Below are 21,183 nucleotides of genomic sequence, written 5' to 3' on the forward strand. Positions count from 1 at the left end.
GGTATCGGTTCCCTATTTGTCGGTACTCACCGATATGATACTTCCATTTTAGTGCTGGATCGATACTGGTTTCGTTATCTGTGCAACACTAATTACTATTACAAAAAAATGGATGTGGCAGCTCCAGAGATTTTTCTCTGACAGTGCTAAACTTGGGTTAAGCATTGAACTAAGGGTGCTATGAATTATCCTTTGTTCCTACATGTTTTTAATGTACACATCTGCAAACATAGACAGAGGTGTTCTCTCTAATTTTAAATCTGCAAAAGTTAACAATAAGGTGGATAATGAATATCTGATGAGTTTATAGTATATAAACTGTAATAATCAATTGACTGTATTTTTTTATCTTTATTTTTTGCTCAGGTCCGGGGAAAAAAAATATGGCAAATCCATTGTGAATTCACCATTAACATCTGATGAACTAGATCTAAGGTTATTAATATATAAATTAATCATAAATATACAGTTACCTGTTGTTATTAGTTAAATTACACGCCCAACATTATTTGTAACTGTTTTCCTTTTATTGTGTAGAAACTAAGCAAAATATTGTATAGGTCTATGTGATAGTAGGGGAAAAAACATTTTTTTTTTTATTATTTAAATAGAGCCACATTAAAGTAGAAGTAATAGGTCGAAATCATCAGGTATAAAAGCACAAAAATTACTAATTTGGGACATGTATGAAAGTTCTTTGGTTGCACTAGATGATTGTTCCCCCGACAGGATATGTTTAAGTCAAATAGACAAGTAGAAGGTTTGTGAATATTGTGAAAGTGAACTGCAAATCATATATGAAATAATGCCAAAAATGGAAGAAAATAAATACATATCAGTTGATTTTAGGACTTTTACAAAACAGAGCTGGATGTTGTACGCGATGATATTTTGACACTAAATAATTGAAAAACAACAACAACAAAAAAGACCAAATAAGTATATTTTCTTAAAAATCCCTAGCAAGAGCATCTATAAAAACGTCACCACTGTGTTGGTATATTTTTATGCATTTAATTGTTTTATTTTTTTTTTTTTAAATACAGGTGCAACTAATTTCTAAATGTAACTGGTTGAGCTTTTGAGGAAAATATCACAATCACATGTTCAAAAATATTAACTTTGATGAAGAGTTTACTTTTCCTGTGGTGCTATGGGGGTACCACAAGCGAGTGTGGTTGGACAATGAAAAGACTATGCGTTTGACTTATCTGTAAAGCACTTTTTAAAGTGCTTTTGTTCAAGTTCCAAAATCTTTATTGCCTCCTTTTGTAACTGCCAATAGCTGACAAAGCCATGTAATAAAATAACAAATGGACCGTAATTACACTGGAATAATACCATAAGAACAAATCAATATTTTATTCAATAAGTCCTGAATCTTGGTAGCATGGATGTGTCTGGTTGGAATCAGGTTAAATTCATCAGGCAGTAAAGGGGGGTGTATCTGCAAGACCAGTTCCCACTTTTAAACTGCACATTAGTGAGGTCACTTAAGTATGAAAGCAATAATTATCCTGCACACACTGAAAGGTCCAAAGAGTTAGTTGCAGTTTTTGCAAGACCAGAAGTAAATAAAGTTAAAGTAGATAAAAGTAATGAAAATTAACGCTCATGAACATTCTTACAGAGTATGTCCACAAATAGCAACATGCAGATGTCAGTTATTATTATTATTATTATTGTTAATATTATTATTGTTAAGATTATTATTATTATTATTTTTGATAACTTGACTTCTTGCACCTACAGGGTGCGTCCTTGCCCTGGCTAGTTCTCGTGTATTCGTGCGTAATGACGCATCCGCCTCCCAGCGCCACCCCTCCCTCCTGTCACATCTGGATCTAGCCTCTCTCATCAGCACCACTCAGCGCAGTGGGAGCGAGTCGGAGTGAGGGAGGGAGGGAAACTACCGGAGGAGACTTGCTCGGTTGGTTCAGCCTCATTTACAACCGATCAGAACCAAGAGAAGAGCGAACGGACATTCACCTTTCCATTCGCACACGATAAGATCCCCATCTCCTCCGTCCCCCATCTGCAAATCGGGCTTCTCTTTTTTTCCCCTTTCTCTCTTCCTTCTATTTATCTCGGATATTATGGGCTCCAGTTTGCTAGAAAACCCGGTGCAGGCGATTCTGTACCTTCGGGAGCTCACCACGATCGTGCAGAACCAGCAGAGTCTCATTCAGACCCAGCGCGCGCGGATAGAGGAGCTGGACAGGCGCGTGGACGAGCTCATCGGGGAGAACAGGCACCTGCGGGACGTCAGGGTGCAACAGCAGCTCCCTTACCTGCACCATCACTCATATCATACTCTACCGGACCCCAGCTGCCTTCATCATCATCACCACCCGCAGGACCCGCAGATCAAGACCACATCGGGGTCTCTGTCAGAACATGCCGCAACACCAGCGCAGGTCGAGGCGGCTCCGAGCGTCCAGCCCTCGCCTGCCCAGACCTCGGACCCGGGCGACATGCAATTAGTCCCAGCGGACCCTTCTACAATTTCCCCCATTGAGAGTGAGACTGAAAACGGTGGAAGTTGCCCCAGTTGTAGATCTTTGGTTCCGATGACCCCAACAACTCTTTGTCGATCCCTGACCCTGGCGAGAAAATCCGAGTAAGTAAACAATAATTGTTTGCTTTTACCTCATCTGTTCATGCAATAAGCAGGAATCCAGAAACAGGCCCAAATGCATTTTTTTTTGCACTTTAAATATCCTGCTGTCTTTAGTTTTCTAAAATCGTATGTTCTGTTTAGAATAGTGTTTAGAATAGTGTGTGCAGCATAAAACTGTGCAATCAGGGCGCGTGCATGCACACCAGATTAAGATTAGCTTAATTAACAAAGGTGTCCGTGTCTCGGGCGGTGTGTCGGTCAAGGACTGCACCACCAAGAGGAAAGATGTGGATTATTTAAATCAGAAACTGGATCACGATCACAGAATCATTACATAACAAACAGCTGTAGGCCTTAATGTGCGCTCGCGTGCACTTCAGGCCGTGCTTGTGTGCACGTGTGTGTGTGGGTGTGTGTGTGTGTGTGTGTGCACAATACAGTGGCTGCTGTCAGTATGAGACACGAGCGTGGGGTGATGAGGCACCTCGACTGTCCACGGTGCTGCTTCTGCCTCTCTGTTAATTACAGCACGGGATCTGGGAACTCTCACGGGATCTTGGGAGGTCTCTGATTTTGCTGAGAAACATGTGGGCATTGCAATGCACACGCACATACAATCCCATCCTGCTTTGGCACCAGAGCTCCAGAGAGCATCAACACATCATATTATGAGATAAAACCAGTGGATCCCCCCCCCCCCCCCCATGCATGTATATCTGTACTGCTGGTATCCTAGCACTGGCTCTGATTGGTCTCTGTGGAATACCACCCCCACTGAAAGAAACTATGTGAAATCAGATCAGGGTCATATGTGAGGGGACAAACTTTAAAAATAATTTGCAAGTCTTATGTAAGATTTTCCCCTCTAATTGCTCATATACACTATTATCCAGACTTGCACAGTTTTGGCAGTGATTTTTAGAGATGCATTAAGAACTCCATCATGGACAAAAAAGAGACATTAAGACACTACTGGACATTAGTAACCAAGCAGAACCAACATAAAAAAGCACTCTTTTACTCCATTTAAATTATGTTTGAATATGTGATATGATTTTTTAAAAATCATATCACATGTGGCATTGGCTGCATAGTAACATAGTGGGTAGCAGTGCTGCCTTGCAGCAAGAAGGTTCCGAGTTTGATTCCCGGCCCAGGGTCTTCCTGCATGGAGTTTGCATGTTCTCTCCCTGCATGCGTAGGTTCTCCCAGGGTATTCCTGCTTCCTCCCACAGTCCAAAAACTGTTAGGTTAATTGGCTTCTCTAAATTCTCCTTAGTGTGAGTGAATGTTTGTTTGTCTCTGTGTTGCCCTGCGATAGAGTGGCGACCCATCCAGGGTGTAACCAGCCTCTCGCCAGCATCCCTCGCAATCCCAGCAGTTAAAAGCATTATGGAAAATGGATGGATGGGTGGACATGTGGCTTGATTAATAGCTCCCCTGTTACCTTGCACTACTCTGCATATTCACCTTTCATTTGATGCCAGAGCCACCGTGATGGGCAGCTTAAAAAACAAACAAACAAAAAAACGCTGAATTTATAAAAGCATACAGTTCCAACTGAAGTTGCTGAAAGAATTTGGCAACCTTTATAAATTTACGTTTCTGATGTAGAAATAAAACACTCTCTACTGCAGCTCTCAGTAACTTCATTTTACTTTTACTTCCTTCACCATTTCACTGTATATGGTGGTAGAGCACATTTTGCTTCTTGTGTTGGTAAGTTGGTATCTTGATTCTCAAACAGCCAAAAAGTGGCTTAAAGAAGCAAATCTCTGTGTCAAATCCTTTTTATACCACATGAAAACAGAAAGTTAGTGAGTTAGTAACTCACTCTAATAATTTTATCAATAGTATAATAATTGGTCATTTTAAATAGGGCTGAACCAAATTCAGTTCCTCTGCAATTTGAAAATTGGATTTTGTTAAATTGCAATTGTATTGCAAATGCAATTAATTGCCCAGCTGTGAATTCAAACATTGGATTTTCATCTTAAATTACTACATGCAGTGTTACAAAGTCTCCCCTGGCGTTATACTGTGGGTCCAAAGTTCAACGGCTTGAGTAACTAATGTTAATTCTGCTACAACTCTTCTACTAGCCAGTGCAGCTATCTTATACTGGAAGTTATCCAGGGCGATATTAGAGAGGGACGCACTTGTAACAGATTATATAATAAACAGAAAGCTGTTTTTTGAAAGGGGGTTCATTGCTCTTTTTGGTATTGTCAACTTTATTTAGAAAGACACTGCACCTATCAAACATAAATGTAGATGCATTAAACCAGATTATCTCAAAGTGAGTGTGCTTTCTATAGGCCTGTATCTATCCCCACAGCCCCCAGTATCACAGGTAATTGCCTGCATTTTAATTGGTTCTTGGTGGAGAATCTGCAGTCTGTGGCAGTTCTTGCTTCACTGGTACTGAAGACAGGAACAATAGCCAAGACTGAATTTAATGCCACACTACTCACTCAATAAATCATAGTCATTTTGCATCACAGTAATTACTCTACATCTCGTGTTATCATTTTTCCTCTGCACAGACCATCAGGAAAGGGGTAAAGCATAGGGGCTGGTGGGGTACCTCTCACCTTCTTGCCCTTGCCAGCTGCGTCCTGCCTGCAGATGACTGTGAATCAATCAGGTTTACTTGCTGTTATTCCTGTTTTCAGTTTGTCACAGTATGTTACTCTTGCAATTCAGTGAGCTTTCGTACATAACCCAATGTTAAAGCATTCTTCAGACATCTTAGTACACCTATTTATTTGATATTTTCTGCGTATATAGATTGTAGAGTTTTTTAGCATTACAAAGAAGTGAGATGCAGAGAGGTGGTGAGTGGTGTTCAGGCTTGGCGGTGAGCCTGCTTTGTATCAGCGTTGTCAGCGCCCGTGAATGTGAGGAAGGGAGAGGAGAGGGTCTCCTCCGCTCGGTCTCCGACTTTCTCTCTCTCTGTCTCTTTCCAGCTGAGCCTTTCTATCTGCCCCACTTAGCCCATGGAGCAAACAGTAATCAGCCATTCTCAGGAGGGAAAGAGGCAGAGAGATTGAAAGAGAAAGAGAGAAAGAGAGATGCACGCTCAGCCGTTGTCTTTGATGGATCCCTCGGAGGTGTCTACAAGAGGAAGCTTGAGGCCGATGCCGGGGTGGACCAATGAGAGAAAGAAACAGGAAAAAAGAGACAGAAGTATAAAATCAAGAATGGGGTTGGGGTGGTGGCGTTTGTGGAGGTGGGCACTCAATACACTGGAAGTGAGACAGGTACCAGGGGAGACTAAACCACAGGGAAGTGAATTTTTTAAAATAAGGGTGCATTTGGGGTGGCTGTCTCTTCTGGCTTCAATGCCTACAAACAAGCAGTGTGGGCACTGTAGGTTATGGCAGCCTGTGGCACAGTGAAAAGGGCACACAACCTTTTGTTCAGTCCAAATACAGCTAGTCTTTTTGAAACATTACTCTTTTTCTTTGGCTTCCCCTGTTCTTTCTCCTTGACCCTGGCCGGTAAAAGCATTGTGATCTCAGCTCAGCAACAAAACAGCAGAGGAAAGTGGTTACGCAGAGAGGATGGGGCTCTGAGAGCGAGAGGACAAGGCACAACGGCCCAGTGCATGTAGTGTTAAAATATTCACCTGTTCTCTTAGCAAGTGTTTGACATAAATGTGCAAATTATAAGAGTGTGTGTTTATTATGCAGATGGATGGAACTAGAGGAAGTGTTTGTTTGGTTTGAAGTCTATGGAAAGAGTTTTCATGCTGTTGGTGAACAGGAGCTGACCCTTTGGAGTTTAGTTTACTTTATTCTCCCTTCAATGTCTTCAGAAAAGGTTGAGCTTTAGTTTGCTGTGACTTTGTTGAAAAGACAGATGTAACGACCTCAGAGGTTGGGTAACGGACCATTGGAGGTAAAACAGCATCATAGATAGAGTTGTGGATAGGGATGGGAATCGAAAACTGGTTCCTGTAGCAGCTCGCTTAGCTATTCTGTTATCGATTCCAGGCACCACCAGAGCAGCACGACTTGCGTCATGTTTTTTATGCAAGTTACGCACATGGCATTCAGTAAGCAAGTACGACGTAACCAGGCGTAAGTCTAGAAAAGAAAAACAAAAAAAAATTGCATCCCATCGGTTAAACCGATCGAAAGTTTGGCTTCATTTTAATAGGGTTTACCAGACGTCCTCTTTTTCCCGAACCTGTCCTACTTTTCAGACCTAAAAAAATGTACATGGGGAATTTCAAAATTGTCTGGGATTTTGGTCGACTACAGTGCAGCATGTAGTCGAAACAGGGAGCTGGGGCGCGGGACGGAGCGAGGGGGATGGAGCGACGGGCCCGGTAACGGTAGCCTGGACAACGGCAGCCCCATGCTTCCCCCCACCTGCCTTACCGGTCCCCAGCCCCGCTCCTTCGGCTGAGGACGGGCGGCTCATGGCTCTCTGCTGAGGTCCAGTTCAGTCAGCGGACCAGCAGTCGACAAAAAATGTGTCCTTCTTTTTATTTTTACTTGAGTAAAAATCTGATGATGTGATGCTACTTTTACTTTAGTAAAATTCTTGGGTACTCTACCCACCTCTGCCCAAGTCTTTGTAGCCCTGTTGAAGAAGATGAATCGTCATGGGAGTGGGAAGCCAATGATCCACTGAAAAATGTTGGCGAGCCACTGTCATTGTTTCTTCTTGAATGCAGTGCAGCTGGCATACCAATTTCTACATTTATACTTTAGAAGTCAGGGCCCTCTCAGTTCTCAGGTGGAAATGACCCTGCTTGATACTTTCTAATAGTTTGGGGGATTCTTTTTGATGACATTCAGTCCAAAATCCTGTATACTGTCATCCTATTCCCTGTTTAGAAAGTCATTGATTATTTATTTTGTTGTTTTGGTGTTGAGCTTGAGGTGACTGTCACTGCACCAGGACAATCATATGATAAGGCTTGATACTACATGGTATAGAAATGCAGCATACATTGTCCTAGTTAATGGCTGAGTTGACTCTTGACTTCAGAAACACAGCTGACTAACACTAGAAGATGAAACGTTCCTCCAAATCATCACTGACTTTGAAAACAAGAATTACTCGGCTCTCCGCTTTTGCTCCAGACTTTGGGACTTTGATTTTAAAATTAAATTCAAGCTTTACCTTTGTCTTAGAAGAGGACTTTGGACAACTGAGTAACAGTCAAGTTTATTCTTCTTAGCTCATAGGAAATACTTGTCTTTATGCAAGAGATTTTTATTTGTATAGCACAGTTTGTTACAAAGACAATTCAAGTATTTTACATAGATTTAAAAGTAACATAGAAGGAAAGTAAAAACATAACAAAAGAAAGCAACAATTAAACATGTTATACCCCAGACTTATGATACCTCAGTTAACACTTTAACTTCAACAGTCAAAAGCATTTCTAAGCAAATCGGTTCTTAACTTTGACTTGAAGAACTCAGCCATAATCAGTGGTTTCTAGTCGTTGGAACTGAACTTGTGAGCTATCTCTCCTCCTTTGGTCTGAATATTATTGTTTTTATTCTATTGGATAAAAATATTGACCATCCATGTATGACCTGTTATATAGTGACTAGTTACCTAACAATAAGGAATCAAAATTTTTTTTTTCCATGTGTAGGCCAAATTTGTGGCTCCTGTTGTGGTAAATCCATCCTCAGTTAATCCCTTTTGAAGTTCCCCTTGACAGTCCTCTAAAGGTGCAATTATTCCTGCTGATGGTGAACCTTTTAATAACACACATTTTCCTTCAACTTGACATTTAGGAATTTTCTTGGATACAGAATTCAGCAAAAAACAACTTCTTTGAAAAACCCTTCTAACCCTTTTTATTGAGGTTGTAATTAAATTCCATCCATCCATCCATCCATCCATCCATCCATCCATCCATCCATCCATCCATCCATCCATCCATCCATCCATCCATCCATCCATCCATCCATCCATCCATCCATCCATCCATCCATCCATCCATCCATCCATCTTCTACCATTGGTCCCCCAGGGTCATGGAATGTGGTGCCTATCTCCCACAGTCTTTTGTGAAGTACACCTATCGCAGTGTTTAATTAATGTATAAAATATATTAGTTTTACCCTCTGAAATGAACAAAAAATAAAAGTCATCAATCTAATATATTTATAATAAATGACTTCCAAAGATTTTATGAAGAATATCTAAAAATCCACCTGTGTGTTATAATTTCAGTTCTGTATGATTACAGCCGTTCTATTAGAAATCTCCAAATCAAAATATAAAGTACAACTATGAAAACATGACCATCCAAATAAACTTACTGGTGTGTTTCAATCAGAGAATGTATAGAGAGGCCCATGATTAATTTGAAGGAGCTGCAAAGATCACAGACAGAAGAAGATAATGACAGGACAGCTATTTTGCCCACTCCAAATCATGCGCTCTCTCCATAACATGTAGTTATTCAGAGGCCTGATTTCTAGATCGACACAAGTAATGAAGGGGACACTGCAAGCATGTCAACGAATGTGCTCTGGTTAGATAATATCAATATGAAACTCCTTGGCTTACAAGGATAATGCAATTGGATTCAGAAACCTCTGAAATATGGTGATGGCAGCATCTTCATTTCCTTTACATTAAAGCTTGTTAGAGTTACAGTGGGGGTGGATGTTCACCTTTCAGTAGAAAAAGGCTCAAGCCATACTAATGAGCGACATTTAGTAATGCAGATCAGTCTATCATATAAAATCCCATTTAAAATCATTGAGATGTGTGACTAAAAGGTAAAAAGAAGAAAAGTTTAAGGAGTATGAACACATCTGCAAAAAATTATTGAACAAAAGCCAAACAATATGCTAAACTGTAAGTAGAGTGTGGGGGCTGGTGCTGGACTGATTTCATACTTAGAAACTCTGCCTGGCAGCAGTTTTTAAACTCAATAAATCATAATTATCCGTTTATCTCAAAACAGAACCCATGAAAAATAAGACGTATAAAGCTTTGGAGGATCTCTTTTTCAAATTTGCTTTGTTCTAAATAGTAATTTGTTTCTACACACTGACAATACTTAAAGCCAGTTGTATTTTACACCAATAAGCATATTTGTGACACTAACGGGGTAGAGTGTCTTGCATTAGGCAAAAATTGCCACAATGCATGTTTAAGGACTCCATCCCCACGGTATGTTTCCATGAGAGGAACATTTAAGAAGTTAAATGAGAGCTTTTTTTTTACGACCTGCAGCGTTATTGCTGTATCTCTGGCATAAGAACTCTGTGTCTGCAGGGGTGGGGATAATAAGTAATCATAAGGTCCCTTGTGAGTTTCCACCTCATAGAGCAAAATGAAACTACACACACAAATGAAGGAAAAACTAAAAAATGCAAACCTCATTAGTTTAATATACTTTGTTTCAACTGAAGAAGTAGGAACACAACAAAAGCTAGAATACCTGTGGAGATATGCAACCCTAAAATATGCACAAGCTCCTCTGCAGCCTCGTGCACTTTGACTCATCTTTCTCCAAATTAGCAATTTACATTTAAAATAGCTGTTTGCAACAAAGAAAAAAAAGCAAAAAAAACAAACAAGAAACATCCACAAGAAAAAAAGAAAATAGCAAGTACACAGTAGTTGAAGAAAATACGTTGGCTTCTCTTATGTGTAGCAATATGAAGCTCAGCCGTTTATTATGTCTGAACCAACACACTGTCAACATGTCGGCACCCCTTAAAGAGCTTTAAAAATAAAACCCATAGAGGAGCAGCAAGTTTGGATCTTTTTAGATGAAAGTCTGTGCTTCAAAAGATCTTCCACCTATACAGTGCAAGGCTTGTTTTTTAGTGTCATTGCATAAATGCATCACATTTCAACATGTAAAGACAGCTGTCAAAATTAAGCTATAAAGACAAATTATTTATTTTCTCTTAACATCAATCTCATCAATCACTAACATGACATCTCTGTTTTAGATTAAAGCATAGAGCTTTGCTATAAACACACCACCTAAGCTAAGGGTATAGTATAGCTGATATGGTTTAGTTGTGAGTTGAGGAAAGTTGGTGTCATTTGTTGTAAAGTTGTGCCCTGGGTAGGTACTGGCTGAGAGTGGAATTAGTTAGCTTTTGATATGCACCGTCGCTGAAGTATTTCCATCTTGGACTTGAGCATGATATGTGGATTGGCTGCAAACCTTTTATACACTCATAATGCACGATCAGAACTACGGACATAAACGCATAATCTGTCTGTGTTAAAAAAGCATTTTATACCATGTTTGTATTAAGATTTTGTGTGATAGACAAACCTAAACTCCTGACCTGTCTGTAGTTTGTTTCCAGGTAATGGCATGAGGTTTGGAAATTTTTTCTTACAAATAAAAATTTAAAATCTACATTTTTATTCAGGCCTTCTGAGTTGATACTTTGTGAGATATTTTTCATGCAAATTCAACTGAAAGTCTTTGGGTTTGGTCTCTATCATTACTGCACATCTTTTGTGTCATGGCACAGAAAAGGGGACTCAGTATTCAAGGCAGACAGACAACACAATTACTTAAAAAGTCCATTAATAGAAATGGACTGCAGTAGCAACGGCTAGTGCATCTAAGACAGGAACCTCTGGAGAAAGGAATCACAGATTAGTGTCCACGTAAATCTAGCGGAGGAAGATTATGAAGGTGGTTATTTTAGTTAGTCAAAGCCCAGAGAAAGAGGTAGGATCCAGATGGTGGACTGCCTACAAGATGCATAGGCGCCGCCCAGAGTGTCACAGGCACTGCAGCCCCGGAGGACGGAAAACAAGCAGGAGATCAGATCCGGGAGGTGAAGGAGGACAAGATAATCAAGAGGGTGAAGCCAAAGTGTCTGCTCTCAGGATTCAGAACCAGGAGATCAGAAGTCCGAAGAGGATCTGAAGGGAAATCCAGGTCAGATCTAAGTTCAGTCAACAGGCAGAACCCAGCAGGAGTCCATAGACAGGTCAGGCAAACAGATCATACGGGAACAGGTAGAGAATAATCTGCGCTGATGACTGGAAGCAGGCAGGTAAAAACTGATCAGACAGGAACAGGCGGGCTCGGTGCTGGAGAGGCAGAGCAGGAAATCAGAAACATTAAGGTAATGCTGGACAGACTCTCCCGACTGGCTCGAGAGAAACAATCTGACCCTGATGACTGGTTAGAGAGCTGGTTAAATAGAAGCAGGAGCAGATGGATCAGATGAACAGGAATGAGAAACTGAGCGGAGATAGGCAGGTGAACAAAATGAGTAATTAGGCCAGTCATCTACACCAAGATGATGACATTTTGTCCATTTTTATTTGCCTTTACATAACAACTGTATTTATCCAGGTGATCCATTTTAAACAGGCGGAATCAATTAAATTAATGATTAAGAAGACTCTTGAAGTTGCACTAGTTTTTTTGGGAAAAAGGTAGCTGAATTTCAATGCAAGACACCCTGTTCAAACTTTTATTTGTTACTTCAAAGTCTTGCATCCTTTTTGTCCCCTTTGTGAAATAAAGAAATTTTTAAAAGTTCAAGAAGTAGAATTACTTGCACAAGGTGCTGTAATTATCTAATCATACCCTGTAATTAGTTACTTAATAGAGAAGCTACACTGATTCACCCATTTGAGACTGATTCCTCAGTGGCAGTGCTGCTGTTTCCAAGTATGCTTAAGGAAGCATGTTTTATTAGATTTCATTCTGGGTAAATCAAAAATGAACACCAGTCCCTTTAGCTTCAATGATAGCAGGTAAGTTAGGTTTTATGGTTGTTTTTCAACAAGAATAACCACTGCATTTAAACGTAACTGAGCTTAAAACTTAACCTTGACATGCAGTTTATTTGCTCTGGATAGTTCTTTAAGCACTTAGACATAAAGCTGACGATAGAAGGGAAATGCTTTAAGAGAATTACAGAATTAGTTCAAAAATGAATAATTGAGATGTATGAAAGAGCACCTGAGTGTGTTGTAACAATGTTGAGTGAGGTGGTTGATCACAGAATCAGAGCAATGAGTCGTGTTGACCAAAGACTGTTAGGAAAAAAAAATCCAGGGTTTCTTTTAGTCAGCGGAAGTTGCTGTGAAAATGTGGCTTTTTATAGCTCAGACTGTCACTCCTGGTTTTGCGCCGACTCTGACTGCCTGTCACTGCAACTCTATGTCATGCGCTTTAGTCTGACCCTAGGTCAGAAAACCAACTGTAGCGTAGCCAAGAATGTCCTTCTTTGCTTCATTCTTTGAGTTCAGTGCAGAACTGCCTAATGTTCTTGACACTCAGATAAACACCTATGAAAAAGCCATAAATGCTGATCATCGTGGTCTTCTTTATGTTTGTTGAAACGGAAACTGTTTGGCATTCAGGGTTTCAAGGATGTCAATCCATGCAGCTGCTTATGAGTGCATTTTTTATTTCTTGTTCCAGATAAAAGCTTCAGCATAATGCTTAAAATATGAATGCCAATGTAAAATGTATGAGAGACAAATGAGAAAGGCCAACTAAAGAGGAGGAAGTAGGAAGCAGAGCTGGAGCAAGCATCTTTCCAGATTGGGTTCAGGGATTTCTGCTAAATCGCAGTTGATCTGACACATACACACAAACATATAAATATACCCGTTCTAAGCTTTCTCAGCCTTGAATTGACCTATATAGGGTATTTGCCCTGGGATCAGCCACAAACTGTAAAATGTGATGATGCAATAATTCAAAGAGCAAGAAGAGAGATTCTCTATGAATTTCAGTTTGTCTCTTAGAAGTGATTCTATAGTTTTTAATGGATGGATGTTGAACACGACTCAGCAGCAGACAGAATGACAACCAGTCCTGTAAGACCTGTCAGCCTTGCCAATTTTCCTCCTCCTTTGCTGACCTTGCTTTTTTCTTTTGTCCTTCTGCAGGAGTGAGACTGTGCTGCATCAGTTTTGCTGCCCTGCCCCTGAACATCCAGAGACTGATACCTCTGGTTCATCAAGGTGAGATGAGTTGCCTTTTGGAAACCCTTTTACATATTTTTCTTTCTAAAGTTCAATAATTTTCTTTAAAAAAAGTTTAACTTCTTATATATATATTTTGTGCTGCAGGTTTTGTGACATCACAATGATCACAGGTTTGAAGTTGATCAGCCTTCATTTGTAACATTTCAGGCAGAGGAACCTTTTGTTAAATGTCGATTCTGTCCATAGGAAAATGTATTTCTCATCTGTTGTTTAATCTCATCTCTTGAGATCAATTTAAGCTTCTCATATTTGTATCATTTTGTAATAATTTATTTCTGAATTACTTCTCCCAAGCATCCCTTATGAGCAAGAGATAAGCTATATATTACCAAGAAATAAGGAGGTTGAGTGGAGAAAACCATTTTAGCAATACCGGAGAAGTTAGATAAACAGAGATTTTACTCAGAATAGCAATAGTTATTTTGAAGGAGAATTAAATAGACTAAAATGAGAAGAATATGATACTTCTTTTCCTTTTGGTAGCCTTTTTTAGCCTAAACTGACAGGCAGTTGGGATGAGTGAGTGAGGAGGAAGACTTGACAGGCCAAGATTTGAACCTCCACACACATAACTGAGACAGGGCTTTAAGGGAAGGATTTTAAATTGAAACAAATTTGTAATAAGGACGCTGTATCTCATCTGTTTTTAAATGAAGGTCAGGAAAAGTGACAGATATGGGGGAATCTTGAGAACTGGCGCAGAGCTCACTGTGACACTTATTTCTGCAGAGAAAAATTTGAGAAGAATGAGAAAACCACTTTGGTCTCGATTGGTGCTCATTTATATAAAGGAGATGTAAATGTTACATAAATAAGATCCTGTCTTTAGTTTTACTCTGCTATGGGTGAAACATTTAAGCTGCATTTGAGCTGAAGAGGTTTAACTTTTTTTGCTCAACCCAAAGTTTGTCATTTTTCATTCCTATTGCTCGTTGTTGTTATTGTCACTGGTAAAAATTAAATGATGCATTCAGCTCACATCACCTTAAGCAGCTACATTACTTACCAGCAAATTGGCACTTAATGCAGTCTGAAAACTAAAATTAAACTCCTTTAGCTTATCTAAGCAACTTCTCTTTTTCTGGCTTATGAACAATGGGACATTTATCTGATTTTTCTCTTTGGTTGGGACTTGGTTGATAGTAAAAGTAAGAGATGCACTGATCCATTTTTTTCTGATCCAATCTAACACCAATACCTGGGCTAATCGTATCAGCTGATATCTGATATTTATCAAATTCAACTGTTAAATAAATTAACAAAATATCTTGCCATGTGAGTGAAGGTCTTAGCCTTGACATGAACATTGTTAAGAAAAGGTAACAAATTAGCACAGATCTAGATGTACCTCGTATTATGTATGAACATATAAGCAGCAAAAGAATGAAACAACAGTTGCATGTAAAAGATGCTGGATATACAATATCAAATCACCAACATCCGATCCAAACAAATAGTAACTTTTAGAGCTGATATCCAATACAGGTATTGGATCAGTGCATGACTAATATAGTATGAGCTTTACTATAGAAACATGTGTGCCTGAGATCATTTCAGAAGCACCAAATGTAGTTTTATAGCAGTTTGATTCATAATGGTTGCAAAAGATCTTTGACAATGAGATATGGGCGACGGTGACTTTGGATGCAGGAGTTTGCTTGTTGGTTTAAGCCGCGGTTCCGGCTTTCAATGCCGTTGTGTCCAGTGACGCCTGTGTCCCGCATCCTCCTTTTTGTCAATGAGCCCCAGGGCAGCTGTGGCTAAGATGTCACTTGCCACTGTGAATGGGCCAATGATGGAATGTAGTGGAAAGCACTTTGATGAAGTCTCCTAACTTGAAAAAACAAAAAGGGCTATATAAGTACCATTAGTATTTACTATTTCCAGTCTAAGCCTTCAAGAAGCATTTACTCTTTTCCAAGTTAGTTAGATTTCTATGAAATCCATGCTGCTTTCTCAGACAAGGCTCAGATCTTTGGCTAAACTCAAACAAAATAAAGCAGCAGCTTTCTACAGAAACAAAATTTAAAATGCAAATAAAAAGCAAAAATAAGCAAATTAAAAAACAGAATTTTCAACCTGGAGCTCTGCTGAGGAGACTTAAACGTCAAAGAATGTGTTTTGCAATACACAATAGCAACACAAATGTGGATAATCAGAGTGTAGATTTCTGTTTTAATGGCATCAAACCTGCTGTCACATATACATTCCCATTTTGTTTATAAAATTAGAAAAATATCCAATCCTAAAAGATAACGACAATACTATAACTGTTTGGGTTGTACTGGAGAATATTACCGAATGAAAGAAAAGGATGGGTTTTTCGGCTCTGCCCCTTGTGACATCAACAAGAATGTTTTTTGGAGTTTACATTTTATTTTGGCATTGCAACAGTTTTACAACAAATTAGCATGAAAGTAGAAACTGTGATATTCTACAGATGACAGACTATGTCTTAAGTGACTGATTCAGTTTAGCAGAAAAGTCTGCCTTGCACCCTCAGTGATCCTTTTCAACTTTATCCAGCTGGTGAGTGCGCAGTGCTGAGCTGGTCCATATGTCAGTGTGACGTGGTGTAATTCTGAGGTTAAGTATTGCAGCTAGATGATTAAAATGTGCTGCAACTTAAAAAAAAAGCAGCAACAGAGGCGTTGGAATAAAGTGTGAAAGGATATTGCCGATATCAAAGCAACCATGGCAACCCTGAAATGACGCAACAGTTATCTCTACCATAGTAACTGGAAAATCTACGGTAGTTATTTTAACAGCATGTGTCAGAGTGGGCTATGTATGGGAAGAGGGAATGCATAAACATTCACTTTAAGCTTGAATAATTATATTTCTTTTTTAATCCTCCATGCTTTCTTTGTATTTTCCTCTTTTGTATAATCAAATAATGTTTGATTCTTCTCACTAGATTTTTCTAATACTTTTTTTTAGGACCATGTCTTCAGCACTCATTGCTTCACAGTAATTTCCACTTCATCCCACCCCATTGAGTTTATTTCTTCTCTTAATACCACCATCTGTCTGTCTGTCTGGAATGACTTAACTCCTACATACACATGGTCCTGATTGGATCGGCAGAGCGGCAGCGGGCGCCCAGCTGAGATGATGAGACCTGGCATGAATGTGCAAAACCAATGCAGCTCATTCCTCCTTACTATCCTCATCATCATCACCTGAAGATGTGTTCTGGTTTGCAACCCTTGACTGTTTCTATAGTTGCTGCACACTCTTAATCCATCAGTGCCCACTTATCTCCTAAGAGAATTGCCTACAGCCTAACCTGCCGTACCCTTCCCTCTTGCCCCAGCCTTTCAGTGTAGGTGTGCCTCCCCCCTCCGGGCTTGCAGGACTTGAAATGATACGATTTGACAAATCGTCTTCTATCTCACCCCTTGACGATGAGTGTGTAGGCATGTGTCTGCTGCTACTGCATATGCTTTGTAAGGGAAAGTGTGCACAGTGGCCTGATCATTACAGAGGCTCTTGCATGGCCAGATGCATTAATAGCTCAGGTCTTGCTTTAAAAACCTCTAATGTATTCTAATGTACTCTAATGTATTCTGATGCAGCACTGGGATATGGCAGTGTTTTAATAGAGTTTTTGATAGAGACAGCCTCTAGGATGCACCAAAACCTGGCCTGCAACTATCCTCTTGTTTCCTCTTTCTGGGTAGTTATCTTCCCTCTCTCCTCTTTCTGGCTTTTTTCCCTGACTCTTTCTCAGAGGACACAGCCACCCCAGCCTCTCTGACCTTGTCTCCAACTTTTATTGAGACGCTGTTATATACTTCATTTCACAGCAATCAGAGGAAACAAAAATGGACTTAAGTGATGCACTCATTATTTAAGCATGAGCTGGCTTTTAATTCTCCCCTGTTGTTTTTTTTTTTTTAGCTCCGGTTCTGTTCGCGTAAAAATGATCAGAGTAAGCAGTATCCGACCAGCACAAATATTCTGCAAGCGTTCACACTCATGAGTGCACCTTCAGGGTGTGATCATAAATCTGTCTACTACGGTACTGTTTCTTTGCTGCTGAAAGTTAGTTTTTCAGGCTCCTTCTTTAACTGGGGTAAGAAGTTTGCGAAGATGAAGAGAAGGTTTTATGTGTGAGGAAATCTGGATTACTGGAAGGCCTATGGGAATAAGGACGTTTGCTGTGTTATGCCAGGCAAATTACTTAAGCCTTACATGGCTTTCGCAGAATTTTGATAATGCTACCATGTAAAAGAACGTTGTACCATCTGTGTCTGGGATTAATAATGGAGGATTGGACAATGACCTCAGGGAACAGCTTCCTCAACCTTTGACAATGTGAAGTTTTGAGGCGCATATGAGCTTTTGTGAACATTTGTGACGGTGTTCAGCTTCTGGTTTTTAAACCACTGAGACGGTTGATATAAACACCACCTCATACTGCTCAGACATCTGCAGATTTTATCAAGTCATGAGAAAAAAAAAGTAGTTAAGGGATGATCAAAGCATTGTTGTAAAGTGATGGAAAATACTTCATGTAGTTTTTTTTTTTATCTTACTCATAAGAATCTGAAAAGTATGGAATCCCTTACAAAGACCATGCTTTCAGCTACAGCTCCAAATCTTTTGAGGTTTGTTTATGCTTTGCAGGGTTCAGTCAAATTGGATTTATGTCTGCATTTTGACTCGACCATTTGTATTTTATTTCATGTGTCCCATCCAGTATTGTAGCAGGAAAATTCATCTTTGTATTTTTACCTGAGTGCAAAAGGAGAAGCTGAACAGATTTGCTGTCAGGAGGGGAGCAGTACGGCTTTTGCTGTAAGGCTCCACTTTATAAATGTTCTGGGATTATTTTCAAAAGCAAAAAAGAGACAGAGATGGAAGTAAAAGGGGAAAGGGGAGAAACAAAAGGAGAAAAGTGGGTTAGACAGTAATAAAGGAGAGAAAGAAGGACAAAGAGATTACATGATAATACCCTAGATATTCCCCTCTACACCTACAGATAGAGTGAAATAATAGAGAAAAAAAAAAGAAATTCATGAAAAACAACAATGTCAGTTAAAAGCACACTGTACCGATCAACACAGGAGTGGCAAACATGCAAAACATTTTAAACTATACAGTTAAACCCAGAAATATTCATACTGCCGGAATTTTCTAAGTTCAAAGTAATCTTCCTGTTAGAAGGTGAACCTCTAACCCAGTCTTAAGGCTTTTGAATCTTCCATTAGATGATAGTTCCCCATTCTGAGTTATGATGAACTGAATTGCTGATATCAGAGTATAAACACGAAGTACTCATATCTGTGGAGTCAGCTTGGGGGTTCCCTTTACTTGCTCTCTGAGTCAAGTCTGACTGTAGAGCATGACTTTCCACTTAGCAGTATTTCTGAAAGCTTAATCCCAACAGCCGAACATGGAGAAAAGCCTGCCTAATAATCTTTTTATTTCCACGCAGCGCAAATGATGTCATTGCCATGGAAACACATTAGCTTTCAGAGGGTCATACATGCATTCAGCCTTGATCTTAATAGTGAAAAAAGTGGAGCAATGCTGGTGTGGCAACAGTGCAAAAAAAAGAATACCAATGTGAGCGGCAAGTCCTTGCTCTTTTAGAGATAATGATTTATCTTAATTTGTTATTCAGGATAGTTTAACTCCTTTTATTTGTTTTGATGGTGAAGATGACCGACACTCGCTGGATTCTTGTAGCATACTGTTGGCACAATATGAAAGAAATCAAATTCTTTGGCATAAGGATATAGTGAGAAAAAGTTAAAAGTCTTTTTTTTGCAGCAATGTTCTGCATATGGCTCTGTTTGTTGAATGCTCTCTTTATCTACAGTGTCTCTGAGCCTTTAAATCACCCTGGTACAAACCAAAATACACATGCAAATATTACAGAAAACATTGGAAATTTTGCCGAGCTCTATGGAAGATTTGTTATTCTATTTGTGGATGCCAGTCTCACAGGATAACGATGGAAACCTTAGTTCCAAGAGGTAAAAATGAGCAAAGGACAGGCAAGCGCCAAAAAAATCAGACATGGGCTCTGAATGAGTGTGTAAAGCTTTGAGGTTTACTGGTATCATGGAGTATAATGATGGAAACGCATAAGCTCAGTTTCAGCATTTATTCTTGAACAAAACCTTTGCTTAAAGAAACCTGGTAAATGTTTTTGAGAATTTAAAAGAAGGTGGCTAAGAATAGATTCAAAGAGATTAGCCAACCCTAAATGTATTTTTTTTCTCCGACTTTTTTATTGTCATTACACTGTCACAAGAACAAAGCAATGAATTAATCTTTGTGCATTTAACCCATCCCCTTGGGGAGCAGTGTGCTGCCATTGTGCGGCGCCCAGGGAGCAGTCTGGGGTTAAGCGTCTTACTCAGGGCCCTAGAGTGACAGTCCGTGGGAGTGTGTGGGTTTGAATTAAGAACCTCCCAGACCCAAGCACAATGCTCTAACCATTAGGCCACCTGTATCTCTGTTTAGGCTAAATTCGGATGAAATACACTGTCAGAGATGTTGATACCTTTGATTTGATTTTGACATATTACAATCATAAGCTCCTGTGTACTTTTTTCCCCTGTTTCTCTCCTACTTATACTGGCTCAAATTTTATTTTGACTAACTGTTTGTGCTCCTTTTCATCCCTTTCACCTTAAAACTGACTGAGAGCTCATCTGCTTAACTGTTTCTTACCAAGGCCGAGCCATCTGTGGAGCTAGTTTACTCTTACCTTTTCATACAAGTAAATATAGATCATTGCATCTATGTTAGTTTAGTATGTTTACTTCCGTCGCTCACAATAAGCTGAAGGTTTTTGTTTGTTAGAAGGAACCAGAACCATTTTACTGATGCTGTATGCATGCTCTGTGATTGCTGCAAAGTCAGGGACAATTTGCAAGTGGCCATCCACCGTAGTGACATCCTCACCTAACAGTGGTGAATCCAAATACAATCACTCAATACAGGCAGCTGGGTTTCCTTAGACAGAAACCCTTCCACTGTGCTATATGAAGAAAGTGAATTTTATTTCATTTTTCTAGATGTTTAACTTAACCCAAAGCTCTAGAGGAAAGAAAGAAATAGAAAATGATAAATGGTGGTTTATATATCTGTCATAAAGATATAGTGGAGGATGTTCTTTTCCCGGGTGGATCATAAAAATAAGTGGTCTTGAAATTGTCAATCATCCTGGTGACATGTTTACCTAAGGCCGTCCTATGTGCTCGTTCCCATTTTCACTTACCGGTGGTGAGTCTGACATAGTGGAAAAATAATTGTGGAAAATAAGCTTGTATGAGCAATGCATACGGCAACTTTTAAACAGAGCGTGCACGAGGAGAAATGGGTTTGTGCTTGCTCTTGCACGTGTTTCATAGGCGATTCTTCTCTGGAAAAAGTACAGGGTTGTGCATTTGTATTTTTTATTTATTTAAGAGTGGAGAGAGCGGGTCTTTTAAAAAATTTGCAAAAATCCTCCACTATACCTTTAAGAAATAAATGTCTTAGAAGAGTGGCGAGTCAGTTTTTTACAATCTACCTTTGAGGATATACACTATATTGCCAAAAGTATTTGCTCACCTGCCT

The 21,183-nt window shown here is 39.6% G+C and overlaps 1 protein-coding gene across 2 annotated transcripts in view; it reads left to right on the forward strand.

Annotated features, from left to right (window-relative positions):
• The first annotated feature begins 1,860 nt into the window (after positions 1–1,860).
• The window catches only part of iqsec3b (IQ motif and Sec7 domain ArfGEF 3b), a 79,022-nt gene continuing 59,699 nt past the window's right edge, over positions 1,861–21,183 (forward strand). The window contains exons 1-2 of one of the 2 annotated variants that reach the window (XM_038268889.1): positions 1,861–2,620; positions 13,504–13,578. In XM_038268889.1, the coding sequence (XP_038124817.1) occupies positions 2,097–2,620; positions 13,504–13,578 (599 nt within the window). In that variant the 5' untranslated portion in view covers positions 1,861–2,096. The remainder of the gene's footprint in view (positions 2,621–13,503; positions 13,579–21,183) is intronic. The other variant, XM_038268888.1, reaches the window with a different exon arrangement.

The sequence above is a fragment of the Cyprinodon tularosa genome, unplaced genomic scaffold (genome assembly GCF_016077235.1).
Source record: "Cyprinodon tularosa strain WSP-4 unplaced genomic scaffold, ASM1607723v1 ctg71, whole genome shotgun sequence".
Taxonomy (NCBI): Eukaryota; Metazoa; Chordata; class Actinopteri; order Cyprinodontiformes; family Cyprinodontidae; genus Cyprinodon; species Cyprinodon tularosa.